This window comes from Lineus longissimus, chromosome 6 (genome assembly GCF_910592395.1).
Source record: "Lineus longissimus chromosome 6, tnLinLong1.2, whole genome shotgun sequence".
NCBI classification, from domain to species: Eukaryota; Metazoa; Nemertea; class Pilidiophora; order Heteronemertea; family Lineidae; genus Lineus; species Lineus longissimus.
In genome coordinates this window covers 1,060,422-1,080,062 of record NC_088313.1, presented here as the reverse complement: position 1 = coordinate 1,080,062, position 19,641 = coordinate 1,060,422, and the positions used below count along the sequence as shown (strand labels likewise).

General features: G+C 43.3%; 2 protein-coding genes across 2 annotated transcripts in view; both read right to left on the bottom strand.

Annotated features, from left to right (window-relative positions):
• Window positions 1-1,138: 1,138 nt before the first annotated feature.
• Window positions 1,139-6,926, bottom strand: LOC135489877 (uncharacterized). The gene is made up of 8 exons (XM_064775486.1): window positions 6,156-6,926; window positions 5,596-5,795; window positions 5,156-5,247; window positions 4,620-4,767; window positions 3,885-4,051; window positions 3,452-3,588; window positions 2,347-2,513; window positions 1,139-2,151 (listed from the first exon to the last, which is right to left on the bottom strand). Exons 1-8 carry the CDS (start codon window positions 6,835-6,837, stop codon window positions 1,741-1,743), a joined length of 2,004 nt encoding a protein of 667 aa, XP_064631556.1. The 5' UTR covers window positions 6,838-6,926; the 3' UTR covers window positions 1,139-1,740.
• A 328-nt stretch (window positions 6,927-7,254) lies between these two features.
• Window positions 7,255-19,641, bottom strand: part of LOC135489878 (beta-2 adrenergic receptor-like) — a 43,700-nt gene continuing 31,313 nt past the window's right edge. The window contains exon 2 of the mRNA XM_064775487.1: window positions 7,255-10,572. Within this exon, the coding sequence (XP_064631557.1) occupies window positions 9,187-10,494 (1,308 nt within the window). The 5' untranslated portion in view covers window positions 10,495-10,572 and the 3' untranslated portion in view covers window positions 7,255-9,186. The remainder of the gene's footprint in view (window positions 10,573-19,641) is intronic.

Here is a 19,641-nt window from a genome sequence, read left to right as displayed (position 1 = left end):
ACCCAATCTTATGGACAAGGTCTGCATTGAAATGAGTGCAGTGCTGCCATCTTGTTTTTTCATGTGTAACCAACCAAAAACTTCCAGGGACTGCGCTTGAACGATAGAAATTGGGGAAAATTAAGGAGTATGGATGACTACGAGGCAGTAGAATGCTGTGTCTGGGCCCGGTATTTACCAGGTGCGGTAGCGAAGAGTTAAGCTAGCGACCAACATGACACTCAAGATGTAGAAGCTTATAGAGGGCGTCAGTGACGTCATTAGGATTGCCATTTTGGTCGTCAGTATGTCACCTCTGTACACTTATAAATTGCCTCTGTTAAAAGGGCTGCCATTATATATCTGGATGTCACATCATTTGTCATTTCAATATGCACCACCACATCAGTTTCATTGCCAATATTTTCAATTCATTTTTGATATTTTCATATGCATCGTTTTGTTTGACTGTGATAATGATTTCGTCCAACATTCCTAAGGCTAATTCTAATGTGCTGCTGTAAATGTTCATTTACTCCTTGTTTGGTTGTAACAGATAGGTTGTTGTGACCTATGAGTACATTTATAGTCCGACAGGGGAAGGTTTTCATGTGCAACCACCCCCTCTCCCTGCTGCCCAACTGTTATTTGTCATTAGTGTTACCAATCAAATAGCGCGTTTGCCTACTGGCGCTGCAATTTGGTAAGCACCTGATGCTTATACTTCAGTTTTGTACGGAAAAGCTTAGTGTATTGCACAGGAGTTTTTTAGTAAGCGTTTACTTGTCTTCATTCATACCACCCAATATCCAATCCAATGTTAGTTGGATTGTAAGTAGGCCAAACTTTCTATTGTAGAATCATTGAAGACCCATGGTAGAATCATTGAAGACCCATGGTAGAATCATTGAAGACCCATGGTAGAATCATTGAAGACCCATGGTAGAATCATTGAAGACCCATGGTAGAATCATTGAAGACCCATGGTAGAATCATTGAAGACCCATGGTAGAATCTATGATGATCAATCTCGGTCATCAATTCTATGACGGCAGCCATTGCCTGTCTACCACTGTTATATCTGATGATATTCTGTAAAGCATGTAGATAGATTTTGTTTGTTACTGATACTGTTGATAATTTATTTGATAGCTGTTCACTTTCAATAAAGTTTGGTTTATTTTCATGACCTTTACATATACGCTACGTTCCAGAACTTCAAATGCGAAGGAAAATAAAATGTAAAATGTTTACAGAAGTGTGTTGAGTTAATCATTCAAGTTGTCTAATAACACCGTGTTTACATATAATTCATGATGTGTCAAAGCATGGTTTACATAGAGTGTGTTATGCCGCTGTCACTTGTCATAAACATGTTTGTGCGGTGCTCAGACTTGACAAATGACAAGACAGTGGGCACAATGTGTCATAAGTAACATCGTGTGTTACACCTTTGTCGCCCACTTCTTCGAAAGGATGGACCATGATGAGCTTCATTTGATTTCATATCACAGAATCATATGGATGATCATGAGCAGATTCAGCAGTTTAACTCCTTAATAAAATCACTTTACAAGTACTGATATTCCCGAGTTGCTTCCTCCTATTTCAGGAGAGTGTTGGTCTCGGCCAAAAAAATTTGTCTCTTTGTGAATCTGCCTTTGAATGAAAAGAACGAGATCAATTTCAGGTCATATTATCACCGAATCATATAAATAATCATGATCATGTTCAGCTGTTTTAGTCCTTGAACAAATCGCTTTACAAGCGCTCATGCTCCGTTACACTTCCAAATGCATTCCACCAACTTAACTTCCCATCATGCACCTTAACTGGCGGTGCCTCAGTCTCCAAATATTGCACCCTGGGAAGAGAGATGCACGCTGCCACAACCCGGCCAATACAAACGCAGCCTTGCTCGTAAGCCTTTAAAATCTTGATCGAGTTCACAGCGGCCTTGATGTCGCCAAAGATTTCATAAATGTCCTCGTATAAGACCAGGATCTCCTTCGCCAAGTCGATGACGAACTTCATACATGAGCCTTCGGTGCAGGAAATGAGGTCGTTGACGAATGCAATCAGTTTGTTGGCAATGTCCGTTTCACCGCAGGCCATGTACGCATCGTACAAGTCCTTTAACGCTTGCCCTATCAGCTGGAGACCTTTGTAGATCTGAAATGGAGTTATCTTGTTAGTATTGACCAAAATCAAATGCGAATCATTTATACACCTTGGTGGAGTAAGGCAAGTTTGACAAAGAAGGCCTGCCTCAAGTCGCTCATTGACTGTAATGTGAGGTTCGAACCATGGGACCTCTTTACCGTGAGCTGGAATTCGGAGCCACCAGTCCCCAGCAGTTATACGTACGTCTCTATTCTCAAATGCATCCACAGCTTTCTCAATTGTCTCCACTGTAGCTTCTCCATCCTTGACGCAGCCGGTGATGTTGAGGCCTTCCTTTCCCATCCCCGTCACCAGGCCCTGGAACACCTGAATCCACTCGGGATCTTTGGAAGACGATGTGCTTGAAATACCTGGAGAGTTGACAAAATGGACGATTACAATTATAAGTTTCTGTGTGCATAAAGGTGCACTGCCTGCTGTTTTCTACACTGTTAGGGAAATATGAGGGCTATAATTTTGCCACTTTTCCTTTTGTTGTGAATTATGCTTTTTAAAGTGTACACCATTGTTGCCATTGAATACTCTTGGACTATCTTCTGTTTTGTTACCAAGGCCACTAAAGCTTTGTGCCCAAGCCCTGGCTATCTTTCTCTATATATGTTGATTTCTGTCAAGATAAAGAATACCCCAACATGACTCCTAGTATAGTTGTGTTAAATACACAGAGCAAATCACATTTGAAGACAAAGTCACAACCATAATGCTGTGATGTTCAGTTAATGAGATTTCACACAATGTTATCTCTTCTCCAGGCTGGTTATTTTTACTTTGCAATGTAATAGCATTCCGCGACGTTACTTTTTATAGCTCACAAGGTCATTTGAATAAGATATTCATGACGTTTTAGTCACGTGCCAGTCGGACATCGACACTTATTTCTACGCATTTGAGCTTATTTCAAAGTCAATTATCTTTGACCCTGCATTGTTTTTAGCATGAATGATACCATAGAGTCAGAGAGAGAAATATTCAGAACAATTATGTCGTATTTCCAACACTCGGACATGTGCCAGATTGAATCCAACTGCCCTGGTAAGAAAGCCTGAATCCATTACGAAACCGCATGTTTGTCCGACATTGCCTGTAATTCAGCGATGGGGAAATAGAGGGCAGCAGCTGCAGTGACGTCATCTTCGCGGAATGCTATTTTGAGAAGCTCTCAGGAAATTTATTAACCAGGGAGGGGAAATGATTTTAAAATGACAGGCAGAGGCTGAGTTTTGTGAAGACACTGCAATATGCCAGTGCTCCTACAGGGTCTTGACGATAATGTAAAAAAAAAAAGTACCTGTACTCATGACATCAACAAACTGCTTATTGACTAGATATCGAACATCATAATATCCCTTGGGAAGGAAGAGATTGAATGTCACATTCCCCTTAGGGACGGGGTCCTTCAGCGGGTTCTGCCCTCCTTGCACATATCTGGAGAAAGAGATTGCCAGAAAAATTGGTAAAAGTGCAAAACTTAAATAGAACATGAAATAAATTAAAACTGAAAAGTATAGGCTGCGGGAATGAAAAATATAAAGGAAGTGACTATTTGGCAAGCCCGGCTTACCAAACAGCGACTTTTTCTTGTCCTGAATGGAGAGCCGAACTCATTAATATTAAAGTAAAGTCTCCAGCTCGCCAAACGGGGTAGATTTTTTACCTGTTTGGCAAGCCCGGCTTTCAACAACATAATAAAAACATATTCTCCTCATTTTTCAATACCATACCTGAAGTCGATATATCTTTCGTTGTCCACTCCGGCGGGGTATACTCCGATCCAATCTTTATGAGTTGCCTCGTCCACGGGTGCGTCCCACTGCACGGTCGTGTTGGTCTTGTAGGGAAAGCTCGCCACGGAGGGACGGATGGTCCGGTTTTGTGTCATTGTTATAACCTGGAAGGGAGGTGATAGTTGAATCACTGAATCAGTCAAAAGGGCCAAACTTGTCCCTTTTTTTCTCTCTCAAAACCAACGTTTTCCCAAAGATCCCGCCCAAACTTCTCCTTGATCTTTTTTGAATGGTCACCAAGCTTCGAATGGAAGTCGAGGTTGACACGGCTGAAGCTACATAGGAGATTTATGTGTCACTTGTCACAAAATAACTGACTGAGGCTTGAGAACACGACGCGTGAGGATGAAAGACATCGTGAATCGTATGTAGCCCGCTCTTTTGAAAAGATCTATTCGTTCTTAATGTCACGCAAGAAACGTGAACAGTGACGTTACATTCGAAAACGTGAACCCTATATAATCACTACTCTAAAGGAGCAATCGTTTTAATTTTGGAATGATTGTGGTGAAATGGCTGAGGTAAGAATGTGCCTATCATAAGGGGCCGACAAAAGTACCGATATGAACGAAACGAAATCTGCGTCAGACCTTAACCTGATTTTAAATCTCTCCCAAAATAGCTAATCTAGCAAGAAGAAGAAGAAGGAGAAGAAAAAGAAGAAGACCTTACCTTCGAAGATGTTGCGAAGTTGACAGCCCACCATCCTGCTACGTATTCAGTTACTTTTGGCAATGATCCGACTGAGGAAGGCGGTCGGCCGATGGATGCCCAGTCGCTCCAGTTGTCTCCGCGGTCTAACTGGTATATGTGGTGCACGCTGGGAGAAAAAATAGCTTTTTCATTTTGAGATTATGTGAACGTAGATTTCAAGATACAGTGTAATCTAAAACAACGCCATCATGATACATTCCAAGTTTTATCACACTGGTGTTTACTGAGGCCATGTTTATACTAGTTTCCAGTGGGCCACATGTCAACAGTGTGAACGAGCGAACCTGCCTTAACCACGATACTTGTTAATTCTACATCATTATCTTCGGTTGTTGTTAGGCGCGCAAAAGGTTGTTTAGCGTTGCCTGGCAATCACATGGACATGCCCATTTGATCGCGGATGTACGCTCCTTTTAGTAAGAATGGAGAAAGAAGACATAAAGGTTTCGAACCCACGCTGTGGGGGATACACATTGATTTTGCAACAGGCCTACCTGTAATCCTTTGCAAAAACAAATGCTTCGTTTCCAAGGTGGACGTTGGTACCGATGCTGAAGCCATTGATTGAGGACAGGGGCGCTGGCACCTGCAACAAATCAAACCAACATTCTGTTGCTAATGTTTATTTTCCCTTGTCGGTGGAGGCCTATCAACCCCCGAGAAAGCTGTTCGTGGGGGTCGATGTTATCAAGAATTGCACTAAATACTCTTTGATAAGACAGTAGGACAATGAGAATTTGGGCCTAGGTGCGAGCGGGCTTTGCCGTGTATTGGGCTAGGCTTGAATTCTTTTGACTGCGAAATGAAGAAAAAACGAGAGGTGAATTCCTTTAACTGCGAGGTAATGGGAAAAACGTAATGTGAATTCTTTAACCACGAGATAAGGGGCAAAATAAGGTGATAGTGATGGATTGATTTTTGGGTTTGTACGCACCTGTTTGTCAATCTTGGACCAGATCCACCAGGTACAGTAGCCCCAGAGATTCGGGACAGCATCACACGTCGTCTGCCAGATATGATGCAGCAAGCCATCCTTCCCCAGTGCGAACACTTCCAGCCGCCCATTGAAGAAGCTTCCACTCATAGCGTGCGACACTGGGCGGGTGGTCGGTACCACTGCGGGTTGCCCTGAACCTAAAATAGTAGAGAGGTTGAGATTTTGATAAGAAAACGAGAACTAGGTGGTCTTTTGAATGACAACAGACAAGAGTCTTCCGTCAAAATGCCACCTTGTTCTTGGATGAAAATCGGAACCTCTCTAATGGCACAGAGTGAATGTAAAGATTGTATCAATAACCCAAAGTTGTCACCGATGTTGCCATGGTGAAATAGCGGAAACATCGAAATCTGCATGGACGAGTTTTCAATGGACTGGTCAAAATCCTTTAACGGTTGGTGACTCTTATGTTACCTTTGGAGAACTTGAAAGATCTATCATCTTAGCTGGCATCTACAGGGTGTGACGGAGATATATAAGGTGTAACAGAAACTCACCAAATGATGACGACCATGAAGACCAGATTGTGCCCTTGTGCTGCCAGATGTGATGCACGTATCCGTCCGTCTGCACCGAGAACGCCTCGAACCAGAGCGAGTAGGGGTTGCCCACCACACTGAAGTCAGAGAGCAGACTCCCTCCGAGGTTGTACCAAGGGGTGAAGTTCACGCCATCGAAGACCGTGTAGAAGAATTGTGACGGGGACGCGTAGGACCTGGCGAAGACGTAAATCTGCGTGTTGTCCTGATGTGACCGCAGGGCTGTGACGCTGTCTTTCCCGATGATGTGCGCCAGCGCTGTCTTGTTGAAAGGAAGTTGTGTCTTCGGGCTGACTCTGTTCCAAGCGGAGAAGCCGCTGCACGATGATTTGATTTGCTCCTTGAAGTAGACCTGTCCGTCATTCCCCTGGATGAAGACAAGGGTGGCGTTCTTGTGGTCATGGACCAGTGACGGATTAGACACCGGCAGCACACCCGTCGGGTTCGCCACATCAGTCCAGGTGGACCAGTCTTTCCCAACCGTCCAGTCTGAACACTGAACCTTCCCGTTACTGACGGAGAAGGCGAATTTGGCTGTCTGGAGTGTGGCTGTCGTCTTGTCCCAGGCGACTCCTAGCCTTGCATCCAAGTCTCCGTGGGAGACAACAGCCAGGAGGCTGGCGAAAAGTATCCGAATCATCCTCTCTTATCGGGAGCTCACACACCGGACTCACACAGTGCCAAGATAGGAATGATAGGCCTACGCAGTGTATATAGAGCTGGTCTTATGACCAGCATGCTTCCGTGTTTATCATGTGATCCCATCGATTGGTTCGCACGCGACATTGTTGATATGTCGTTCTTTTGGCCTCTATTCTACCACATTTGATTGTGAATAGCCGAAATCCTTTTTAATAGGTCAATGATCAGGCCTATGACTTGCTTGCAAATCATGGGGCTGATCAATGGTCTGTTAGAAGTATTTTGTTTTTAGACACTCATCTTTATGATAACTTTATGTAGGCCCACGTATCCGCATTCTCTGAAGTCCGATAGGCAAAAGGCCTATAGAACTCGAGTTTACATATACCGCCTCGAGTTTAAAAGTATGTACTATGGTACAATAGTAGGCTACTATGCAAGTACCAGGGTACTAATTTGGTGCAATTACCACTAAAAGTAAGTGAGGACAAAGCAAAGGCGGGATCAAGGGGATTGGTGGATTGACATTGAGAAGTTTCAGTATCAAAATCAATAAACGATGATAATAGACCAAAGAAGTTAGAGTGACCTTTTCGTTGACTAATTTCAAAGCTAAAATAAGTTTGGTTAATTAGTGCCCGGCGTCGGTCGCACTCGGGAAGGTACAAGTGACCCGTCATCTTTAAGCAACAATTGGACTCACATGCGCCGAAAGAGGGTGCTGCCATTCACAATGCGTTTATCTCAAAAGCAAGCGGATGCTAGTCGCCGTGTTTGGAAATTGAGTAATTACGGTATAGCGTTTGGAAGTGATGAAACTTGAAAGCTCGGAAATAAGCGCCACCCCCTCGGGTGCTAGGCAACCTTTTGGAAAACAAAACGCGGGGTGAATTCATTACCGCAATATTCAAATACGGCTGCCGGGAGGGAGGCAATTATGAGCGTAATTATAACAGCACCTGTGGCCGAGATATTGTGGTTATTTTCCCTTTGATGGCTGTATGACAAAGTATTAGCTAATAAAATGGCCTCTGGGGCTGTGATAGGGTGTGACGGCTATGCGGGAGGCTATTTGCACGAAGCCAATGTCAGGAGGCGGTTCTCTGGAAAACAAAGAACAGACTCCCATCCTTGTGAAATTGGCATTCAATTCATTTTGAAGGAGTTTTGATTGCTGTGGGATTCCAAGTTCTCGCCAAAATGGTGGTAGCCTAACAACATGCACGGTCAAACTTCAAAGCCCGAAATGAAATTTATACAGGTTTAATTCACTCAACACGGCGGAACTGTAATTCGATCTCTCTCTGGTGCCTCAGATGATGAAAATGCTTTCTGATTCGTCGCTACTATTCTAATCCGCCTTTGATTGTATTACATCAGCTTATTCTGACAGCGTAATGGGAATTGAATATAGCTCAAGGTGTCTCCAGTAAGAACATCAACATGGGCCGGAGTATGTCGTTCCCATGCTGTTTGATTCTGTTGATATAATGGAGACAACACGGCGATGATGAAAACTCTTAACCAGTCGTTCCACCGTCGTCGGTGATCCTCCCGTCATGTTCCCGCCTAGCTCCCAACGCGTTCCCGTCAAGTTCGCCTTATGATCCCGCCAAGCTCCCCCAACAACACGTTCCAATCTCTTGGTCTTCGGTCCGTCAGTCGAATTTTACACGCACCCGCTGAAATTCTCACATACTCCCTCTGCCACAGATCCAATGTGTACAGTGCACTGCTTGTAACATGGATTGAAAAGCCAGTATGTCGAGTGAGGCTTGACAACGATGATCACCATTGACGACGCTTGGAGAATGAACACGTTCCCGTCAAGTTCGCGTTATGTTACCGTCCGTTCTAGTCAACTTCCCGTTTCGAGTAATCGTCAACACGAGAACGTGCTTTTATGCATATGCGAGTGAATGGAATAAACCACGAAATCAAGTTATCCATATCTCAATGTGCGGCTATATCAGCGACCAATATTGCGCAATCCCCGATATAGTAAATGACAATCAAGACGACCGTGTCATCACTAAAAACAGACTTTTATTGTACAACTATAACTACTATTTCAAAAATGGAATTCGGCAGTCTACTGAACGCTGTAATAGCATTGCCTGGGTTTACATAAACTTCATGATGTCATATGTCAGTTGTCCCGAGTCGAATGTCACTTGTCACCGACTTGACAGACTTGACATGTCATGACAAGAAGGTGAAAAGGTATGAAGTGAACGCCTTACTTGTCCCGACTTCGCACGTCACCCGTGACAAGCTAAAAGTGACATGTTCCACGTGCTGCGTAACCTCTCTAATAAAGGCATGGTTCTGGTTTCTAAGCCTCTTCTTATCTGCCAGACTGTGTCCAATTAGGATTGATATAATGTGTCTTACTTATTCCAAGGTCGGACGTTAAAAGTACCTCGGCTGTTTCTACGGAGTTGCGGCGCTGTTCTGGAATAACAGGTGACCTAGCCGGCGACCTCCCTGGCGTTTCGGGCGAGAGTCTCTTAGGGGTTTTCATGGATGAGTTGGAACGGGAGTTACCATCCAGACACCCGTGGCGGTCGTACCGGATGATTATCTTTTTCTTATCTCCATAGCTCCGATTCGGACAGGAGAGTAGACGTCGAAACGCCACGTTGAAGTCCTTGTTCAGGAAAGCGTAAACACAGGGATTGATGAAGCTGTTAGCGTAGCCTAGCCACGTGATTGCGGACTCCACCTCCTTTGGGAGGTAGCATGATTGGCAGAATGGCAAAATGACGTACATGAGGAAGAACGGAAGCCACGAAATGATGAAAATACCCATAATGGTTCCCAGCGTCTTGATCGCTTTACTATCTTTGTGAGATGGTTTTTTCTTCTTGCCTCCGACATTATTACCAACATCGCAATGATTCCTGAAAGAGCGCTCCATACGATGAATCTCCTTGGCCTGGTACCGAGCAATTCGGAATATTCGTAAATATGCAAACACCATCACTATCAATGGCACATAGAATGACGTAACGGAGGAAATAACCGCGTAAACTTTATTAACTGCCAAACCGCAACTAGGCTGGTTTTTGTAAAGGATGCTGACGTCGTCTGCGAACCATCCGAGGTAAATTGGAATGAAAGATATAGTACAACTGCATAGCCACACGCCTGTTATCAAACATGTAGTCCGGCACCTCGACATTCGGCGTTTATATTGCAAAGGTTCTGTGATTGCCCAATACCGGTCTAAAGAAATTACCCCCAGATGCAAGATTGACGCCGTACAACACATGACGTCACACGATATCCAAAAATAGCAAAATATCCACCCGAATTTCCATTCGCCCACCATCTCGTAGATCAGGGAATACGGCATGACGAATACAGCCACAGCAATGTCGGCCGTTGCCAAGGAAACTATCAAACAATTTGTCACCGTCCGTAACCGTCGGTAGTTCACAACTGCCAGAACCACCAAGCAGTTCCCGGCTAAAGTCGTCAGGATCATAAACGCGAGGATGAACCCGATGATGTATTTGAAAAATGGCGTACTCTCAACGGTAGTGTGGTTCGATCGTAACCCGTCAATATACTCCGTGAGGTTGTCCACACTCGACTCGTTAGCATACCGGAAGTAGCTATGACCCACTTCATCTCGAATTCTACTGTCCATGGTCACCAATGTTGATATGGTCACGTGACATTACTGTTGCTCCATTGACTGGTTCTCTAACCATCACGAGTCCCGCACCTGCAATGAACGATAGTAGACTTACATGACTTACACACTGGTGTAGTTACCGAATGTGTTGAAAGGTGCTTAAACCTTTTTTGCACCTTTGCTGCCACGTCTATTTTTTTATTAAGAATACTAAATACTTTTTAGCAGCCGATCATCAAATTTACCACGGCATGAAATATGAGACGCTCGGAATCACTGACAAACAATGGCCAGTTGTCGAAACGAATGATTTTACGCCGTAAACGATGCGAACATGTAAACGATGACGACATACTCCACACGAAGTTTTTAGACACACCATTATGAAAGCTCCAATCAGCCTATGCCGCTGGCAAGTTACATTAGCAGATATCAATGAAACCGAGTGCCTATCGCGGACCACACGAAGCTATTACGTGGTTGTCGACTAAGGACTATCAAGGACAATCTCTCAATTAACGACTCGAGTTTTGGTCCCAAATTTGTTGTTTCCATTCAATTTTACCTCTCCAATCAGGACACCTCATTATTAAGGACAGCAACTTGTCAGTCTCGAGGGTGCCCTTAATAGAGAGGTTCTAGAGTACTCGCAAATTCCCAGCCTATACCAAAGATGCTATAGGAAAGACAGGTTTTTTTTCATCAACCCTGAACTGGTGGCGCGGCGACGAGACCGGTTGACTGGTCTCGCCCTGGTACATAATCTCCATTTCTCGCGTGAACTAGCAATTTCATCGAGAAAGATCTTGAAAAGCTCTAGCGTTAGTAGCTGGGGGCAGCTATACACACACTGCAACTGATAGAGGTGCTGATCAAGTCACAGAAAGGATTCCGGATATACTCTCGCATTGAGGAGACACCTCAGTGACTTCTATCAGAATCGACTGGGGCTATATTTCAATAAGTACACGACTTCACGGCAAAAGTAATGCAGTGTGAGAGTATACGCCTTTCATTGACAAAATTTTCATCAACAATTTGTATCTGATGTTGTTTTAGTCAAATTTATTTATTTTTTATTTTGTTTGAACTTTGAATTACGCGTTTTGCTTCCCCACTATGATATGGTAGCTAACAGATGATAACAGTTTATGCGGAGTCTCCGCGTAGTTTATTTTGTGTACATGTACATGTATATTTTAATATACATTAAAATGCCATGGTATTTATCGGCAATTGCAAATCGTTGATCAAGTTTTCATGAGAGTGCGCCTCTGTGCGAGTGCTTTTCGCCACATTGCGGGGCCGTTCCTCCATCCAGACTGTTAGCCCCGCGATCTTTCCAGACAATCTCAATTAATTACGTGAACGCTCAGGATAAACCTTATACACACCACCATCCTCACATTAATAATGCATAAACAATTATTGGGCAATTAATAAATAAATTGCTACTTAGTTTGGCATCGGATCGTTTCATCTAAGGTTTCATTGTGGAATGAGGATAGGTAACTCACTGAGCTCCAAACAGCGATGGTCGGTTTGTATGGTACACAAAGAGACGATCGCTGCCTGGAGATGATTAATTGGCTGTCTTCCTGTGAAGCATATGAATATTCAATGTTCAATTTTCTGTAAATGGGTCGATTTTACGTGCTAATTGATTGTTAAAACGACGATTATAGTGTGACAGGTTCCTTACGAAAGAATGCCGTTTAATGGTTTGACAGACCGGGATAGATCAATTTGGCTGCAAAAGCTTTCCTTCCGCTCACGCCTGGGAAAAAAGTTATAAGCGTGTAAATACTAGAGCTAATGGAAAATGGCTTAAAGGTTCAGTATATGTGCGTACGTGATCTGCAGCTTCGCCGTTGTAATTGAGTCATAAATGGTGCGCGCACTTTGTGTAACAAACGAAAAAAGGAAAAGAAAAGTATTACACTTGATCCTATTACAAATGGCAGCTATGGCCTTGTTACATAGATGGGATTATATCAAAAATCTTTGACGCAAAAGGAGATTAGAAAGTGGGCGTTCATAAAGACGACACATGTCGGGAAAATTGTCAGCAAAACCGAAATGAAGCTTATTGAAGAACGTCACGTGACATAGCAACAGACCGAAATGTTGACTTATCCGTCACTCAGCCGCCGATTCAGGCACGAGCTGCTCTCACCGCGCACATTATCAATACTACTGAAATGTGTTTTGCGCAAATAATCCACCTTGGAAACTGAACATGTTTTTTTGTAGTTTTATAGCTGAAAACAAAAAATCCATTTTTATGAATCGCTTCGTAACGAAAAAAGATATTTTCAATGAAGACATGCGTGAAATAAATTCGAATACTGTCCCCATGTTTCCCCGGCAGTATGCCGCTAACTCTGCAAATCGTTTAATTCGTAGCGAGTTTCAGCAAATCAAAAAATCTCTCATAGTCAACAGATATTCTTCTGGCTCCAATCGAGATGTTTCTGAAGTGATATTCAGATATTCTGCGCCTCAAAATGGGTAAGATTACCTCGCATTACGCAAAACTTCCCGTGTAATTTCCTTTCAAACGCTTTGAACGTCACAACCGTTCCATGTATCGCCAAGCCATAAATCATCGAATACAATTCAACCGGTTGTAACACTTTTTCTGCGTTCCTGTGATACAATGCCATTGCATTTAGCAAAGTCGTTTAATTCCATCAAAAGAAGGATTTGGGGAAGCAGCATGCCATAAAGCGGTCTGATTCGACTCATTAAAAGTGTGACATTTTGAGTCAAAGCGTCTCGTAAAATCATGAAGCAAGTCGTGTTATTATCCACCGAGCTGAACCAATCAGACTGTTTGCAGATGAGATTTGCAAAGCGTTGCGGGACTGAAAGTGGCAGCTATCTTTGAATACATTCTACAAAGCAAAATTTCAAATTCCAAATGCTTTTTCACCATTATCTCGACACAATATATGTCAAATTCAAGTAATTTCTAAATGTCTAAGATTCTTTTCTTACCGGCCACCAATTTGAAATTGCCAGCTTCAATGGTCTTCTCTACCAATTCCTATTGCGCATCACTGCGAACTTGTTAACGGGCGAAGCCTCGGTTTGAAAACGAGGTTAGTGTGCCCGGTGCTTGGCTGACCTCTTGTCATTTGACTGAGGATAATCTAGTGTAAGTTGGGCAACACCACTATGACTATCTTTCGGTAAATGTGATCTGGTCACATTCCCGAATTCAACTAAGTTCCTTTGGGCAGAACGACATGCAGAACATCATCTCTTGGTTTCAACCTCTTATCTGGCTGACAACGTATTGAACAATAGGGAAATCATCACTGCTGCACTGCACTGAGAGTAACAACCAATAAGAATGCTCGAGTGGCGGAAGAAATGACAAATATACGGAAGAACGCCATTACCTATTAATCAATCAATCACAAAGAATGGTGGGTAAGGGCCATTGAGACTAAGGTATATTGATGAGAGACTAAGGTATTATTGATGGGTTGATATCCTGTTCTGGGCTGCCATGATGTTTTCCACCCTAACTTGAGCGAGTTGTCGTGTGTACTGTTATTAAATGCATCCACAGATACGCGCAACAGAAAAAACAGGTAGTATTGTGATGAACACGGCATCCTCTTCATGAAAGATGAACCATCCTTGCGATGTTGTAAGTGCTAAAAGGTTTTTTTGTTGGTTACAGATAATGGTGAATGACAAAGTTACGGGAGGGAACTAACTGTTTTGTCAGTGAAGAATCAATGTTGTAATTCGGATGTTTTCGCCAAACCTCTGTATATCTCTAATAGTTATTTCGATCAGCGCTAACAGTTTATGCGGAGGCTTCGGGACGTGTCTTAATATTGTTTTATATACAACCCCCAAACTCTCCGAGAGTCTCATGAAGTCTCCCGCCAGTTTGTAATTGGAATTCTACCAATCTATTTACGGCCTAATCAAAAGAGGATAGGTGATTGTTCGCTTCATGAATGGTGATCTTTGACTCCTTCTGTCAGACCTGTGGGAATGTCACGGGCGATAAGGCTGATCGATGTCAACATGTCATGAGTCGCCGAGCCGAATTACGTAGTCTACGTCTGCGAAAGTAGGTCTATCTTAACGCCACTTGTAATGTACTTTGCCTGGCGTCTGAACCCAGGCACCGATTCGAACAATCCTTCGGAGTGGCCTGCCGTCAACCTCACTTATTTATTGCTTAAAGACACTTGGAACGAGGTGATTCTGCTAAGATCTCATAACAATATGGCTGCTGTCACAAACCGAACAAAAGACAGGGTCAGAGCCATCCTTGTTGCTCGTCCCTAGGACAAATTGGACCTGGTTCAGGGTTGCCCAACTTAAAGCTGACATGCATGCATAAAAACCTAACGGCCAAGTTAGAATCACCAACGCCCGACCACCAAACGACCAACTGCACTTGAAACATGATAGACACCCCGTGACTGGTCTCACTGGACTGCACATCCAACAAGTTCATTGGTGAGACAGGTCACAGAGACGCTCTCGTGAAAAGAAAAAATGAAAAGGAATTCCTCGAGCGGATTCGAACTCGGAACCCTTGCACTTGATCCTTGCCGTCTTATCCACAATGCCATGAGGCCGTTGTTGAGAATGGGCATATTTTTCAGGTTTTCATTTCACGTACAAGCTTGACAGAATGGCGTCTTTTGTGCCATCTGTACCATATTTAGTTTCAGAGTGGCCTTTAATATTTGCCCTTTTACAATATTGGCAAAGTGAATTCATAAGATACATAATCTGGAGATGAACATGACACCCTGTGATGATTATAGGAGCACGCAGCTATTTTTCGAGTTTTAAAGATGCAAAACAATTTCCCGCTTTGCTAGTATTAAAACCATGCGTGTATTGAGGAACTGTCTGATGAGGTGGCAACAGTCGCGCGCGGTCGCATTGGCCACTTATAGTAAGACATGAGTATCCCGTTCTCTGGTATCCGGTCGTTTTGCTCCCTGACCTTTTCGCCCCCAGTTATTTCGCTCCCAGGGAATTTTTGTAAGGGATTGAAAAAGTACCCCTGTAACAGTAACAAATGCCCCCCTGGAAAAAGTGTCCGGCCTTATTGTATTCTGCAATATGGTTCTATAGAGACCCTGACCGTCAATAGCTCAGAGATTGAAGCGCATAATAGAATCCTTTGTTTCCCGGGCATTCTATCCTAGGACATTTTAAACTTCTACACCGGTACAATGAATTAACATTTGGATTTGTTCTTGCTACTTCTGATTATCACTCGTCGACTTCAAATCTGACATGAGTCCATCCTCACAAAATCCTCATCAAAAACCCAAGCGTGGCGTTACCAGACAAAACTAAACCCTTCTTCTCCTGGCTGAGCTCCTCTAAGAACTTGATTTTTATCTGGCTGGTAGTATCGTATTACCTTTTGTCAGTATTGTCGTGTGACATCCTGTCTTTTGTGGACATATCCGGATATCAAGCCATTAACATAATGGATCTAACTCAATTGACTCCTGGTAGCAATGCCAGTTCTATTTGTCCGCAGCCGTCGGACAATAATCCTCGATCGGGCGATCGTAGCCAAATGAAGCTACCGCCGGTCGATCAGCCATTGGTAGTTATGGCATATGTACATCTGTCAACACAAAGACATCCTTGAAATTTATATTTAGCACGAATCTACGCAATTGGGACTTTCCAAATTCAGTATTACAAATTTCACATCTTTTGCGAACAGGGTTGGCCTATAAGATAATGCAGCGTTAACGGCACTTCCAGCTTTAAACTATTAACGTGGCGCAAGATATAAACTTAGCGTTCCATACAGGTTGCCCAAAGCACTTTTACAACGCAGGCGACATTTTGTACCACTGAACATCAAAGCCATTTCCTACTTTCCTCATAACCATACATATTCTCAGAATTTCAATGGCAAATCACGAGGGATGCTTCCCTCACAAAAGATCAAGAGTTTATAAGTATCCACACAGTCAAGCACAAAAGGCAGCCATATTAGCGTGTGATTATTGTCCGTTCGATCGTTTGCTGAGAAAATCTGCGCTCGCAACATTTAAGGGACAACTTTGGCATAAGATACGTTGGTCTTTCATACGAAATGGCTTCCAGAAGGACCGTAACGATTGTATAGGGTTCACGTTTTCACATGTAACGTGTCACTGTTCACTTTTTATGAGTGATATGGAGAACGAACAAGTCATTTCCAAAGAGCGGGCTACATACGATTCACGATGTCACTTTTCATCCTCATGTCGTGTATTCAAACCCAAGTCGGTTAACTCGTGACAAGTGAAACATGACAAGTGACAACGTGACCTCTATATAACTTTGGCTTGATATACCAACCTTGCCTGTTGATAGATAGCAGAGTGTGAATTTCTATTCATTCAAAATTGGTCTTTTGAGGACATATTCACAGCCAAAAGACCGGGATAAGGACACTTCAAGAAGGAGTCTTGTTTGAAGAGATCACGCGTTACTAACAAATGATCCCGTTCGCCAGCGCCAGCGCCCGGGAGGAAATTACACTCGTCGCCCGGTAATTGGAGAAGATTCGAGATGAGGCAAAGTTTTATAGACACACTGATATATAACACATTTTCTACAAAGGACGAAGTGTTATCCATAAGCATTGGATTCACCAAAAGCCGTTTGGAAAAGCGTCTTATGGTCATATTTTCCCTTGCCGGTTATTAAGATTTGCCCTGGTAACCCCCGAGAAAGCTGTTCGTGGGGGTCGATGTCAGCAAGAATTGCACTAATACTCTTTGATAAGACAGTAGAACAATGGGAATTTAGGCCTGGTGCGAGCGGGCTTTGTTCACAGACAATGCACCATGTTTTGGGTGAGGCATGAATTCTTTTAACTGCAACGGGCAAAATAACGTAATGTGACATTTCACTTTCTATCTGAGTCTTCCGATCTTAGAACGCATAGACTATTTCCTGTCTGGGCTGCCGCTCAAAGTCGAAAAGTGATATAATAATAGTAATAATTTTCATTTGACAAATTGCTCTCTCGAAAAAGTTCTGGAAAATCTAATTGAAATTTGATGACCTAAAAGTGACTTATTTGACACATGTCAAAAGAACGAACGAAACGTTCGACACATGATATGTATGTATACATATATTGCTGAAATCTACCGTCTTTTATTCAATCCATCATCTTTAAGACGTGTCAAGAAGGCCAAATCTATTCCCAACTGGACTGCGTGCAGGGAGAATGGTTTTATGATAGTGAGGTTAGGTTTGGGGAATTAACACCGAACTGCTGGTCTCTGTACTAAAGTCGAGAGGGCAGGTGGAGCTGAATGATGTTCCTGTCGGGTGTTGGTCAAAACAAGCCATGGCTGCCGTCAAACCGGTGCAATAACATTGCTGCCGGGGAACAAGCTGTGGGTATAGTTTGGGGTTCCGCCCATAACTTTATGCACTCAGTTTGTGACCTATAAGAAGAATCCAGTGCCGAAAATGGCTCTGAACTCAACAATGATAATGATGATAGGTATAACTGGGTCTGCTTGACGAGCTTGTACACAGTGTTTACAATATACTGCCGACACCAAGGTGTCCGAATGCCAAATGAGAGTTTTTCGCGAAATGTAACATCCGCGAAAATTGGAGGGTTAACAATATATCTTTGACAAAGGTTGTTGGTTTAGCGAACAACTCTTAAACTAATTACAGTCTTGAATTAATGGATCACCCTTGGTGATGACTCTAAATGACTTGCGGCGACCATGGCCAAGCCGCGAATGCCTTGGCAAGCTACACACCATTTAAATACCGCCTGAACGCTGAGAGATCTCGTATACAGTGTGAGTAAACACCGCCATTTTAAAAGTGTTTCATTTTTGAGACACACTGTGTATATCTCCAAAGCTCCGCGTGTGCATGCATTGTACAAACTAACTAAAGAACCTTGAGGCGGATTTGACGTCATCTCAACCTCTCTTGAATCCTTCTTGAACAAATAACCTCAGCTGAGTGATTGGCCTGATCTCGTGTGATCTCTACTCGTGTTGGGAAATCTCAGGAATTTGTGCGTTCATTTCGTGTGTGCCTAACGAGTTCTGGCGCGTTCATTCGGGGGATGCTTCAAGTGATGTGCCGCTGGGGAGAGTTGTAGAATACCTTTTCCAGGTAATCGTTCGAAGAAATGTCACAAATCAAATCAACTTAGGTGTCTTGCAGCCATAACGATGTTAGCAGTACAAAAAAAGTATAAAATGAAGTTATGTATTTAAGTAACGGGAAACTATGGCTTAACTATCACATTCGGGGATTTATGCTTGCGGTTATTACGTTTTTTTTACCCTGACCTCGCAGTCAAAAGAATTCATGCCGAGCCCAATACACGGTCTATTGTCTTTGAACAAAGCCCGCTCGCACCTCGGCCTAAATTCCCATTGTTCAACAGTCTTAACAAAGGGTTATCAGGGCAACCCCTGATCACATCGACCCCCACGGAACAACTTTCGGCACTACTTGATTTGGAGCATGAACGTTTTCTCGCTGCCACAGATGAGACAGCAGCTACAACTAATCCAAACGTATCGACAGATCGAGAGATGTATAATCTATGAAAACTTATACGTGTGAAGTGTTTTATCGATATGCTTAAGGAACCTGGGCGAAATCGGCGGCAACCGACGCTAATGTTTGCTTGCCATGATGAGGGAACTCTCATAGTTAACACAGATCCATGAACTCTGGGAATCTGCATGTCATAATGAGGGATGGTTTAAACATATCCATGAATTCTGACAGTCTTTGAGTCGTGTACCACTCTGGCAATCTAATTACAGTCGATCCTGTGTGCCCGGTAATTGGCAGGCAACACAACCTCATATTCCAATGGCTCTGCTCGACTGATAAGGTAATTAGATCAATTCGAAGGTGAATTGATGACCGGTCGCGAAGTCTCCTGTTTGGCTCTTTGGGATGGCAGTCACCGAGGTCATAGATGTTCGCAAGGCAGGCTCTTCATCGGGATTTCTGAGGAGCTTCATAGCCTAGTGGCCAACACTCTGCTGGCTGACACTCAATAGGGCCCGGGTTCGATTTATGAGGAGCCTCATAGCTCAGTGGCTAACACTGATAGCTGACGTGCAATAGGGTCCGGGATCGATCCCGGGGAGAACC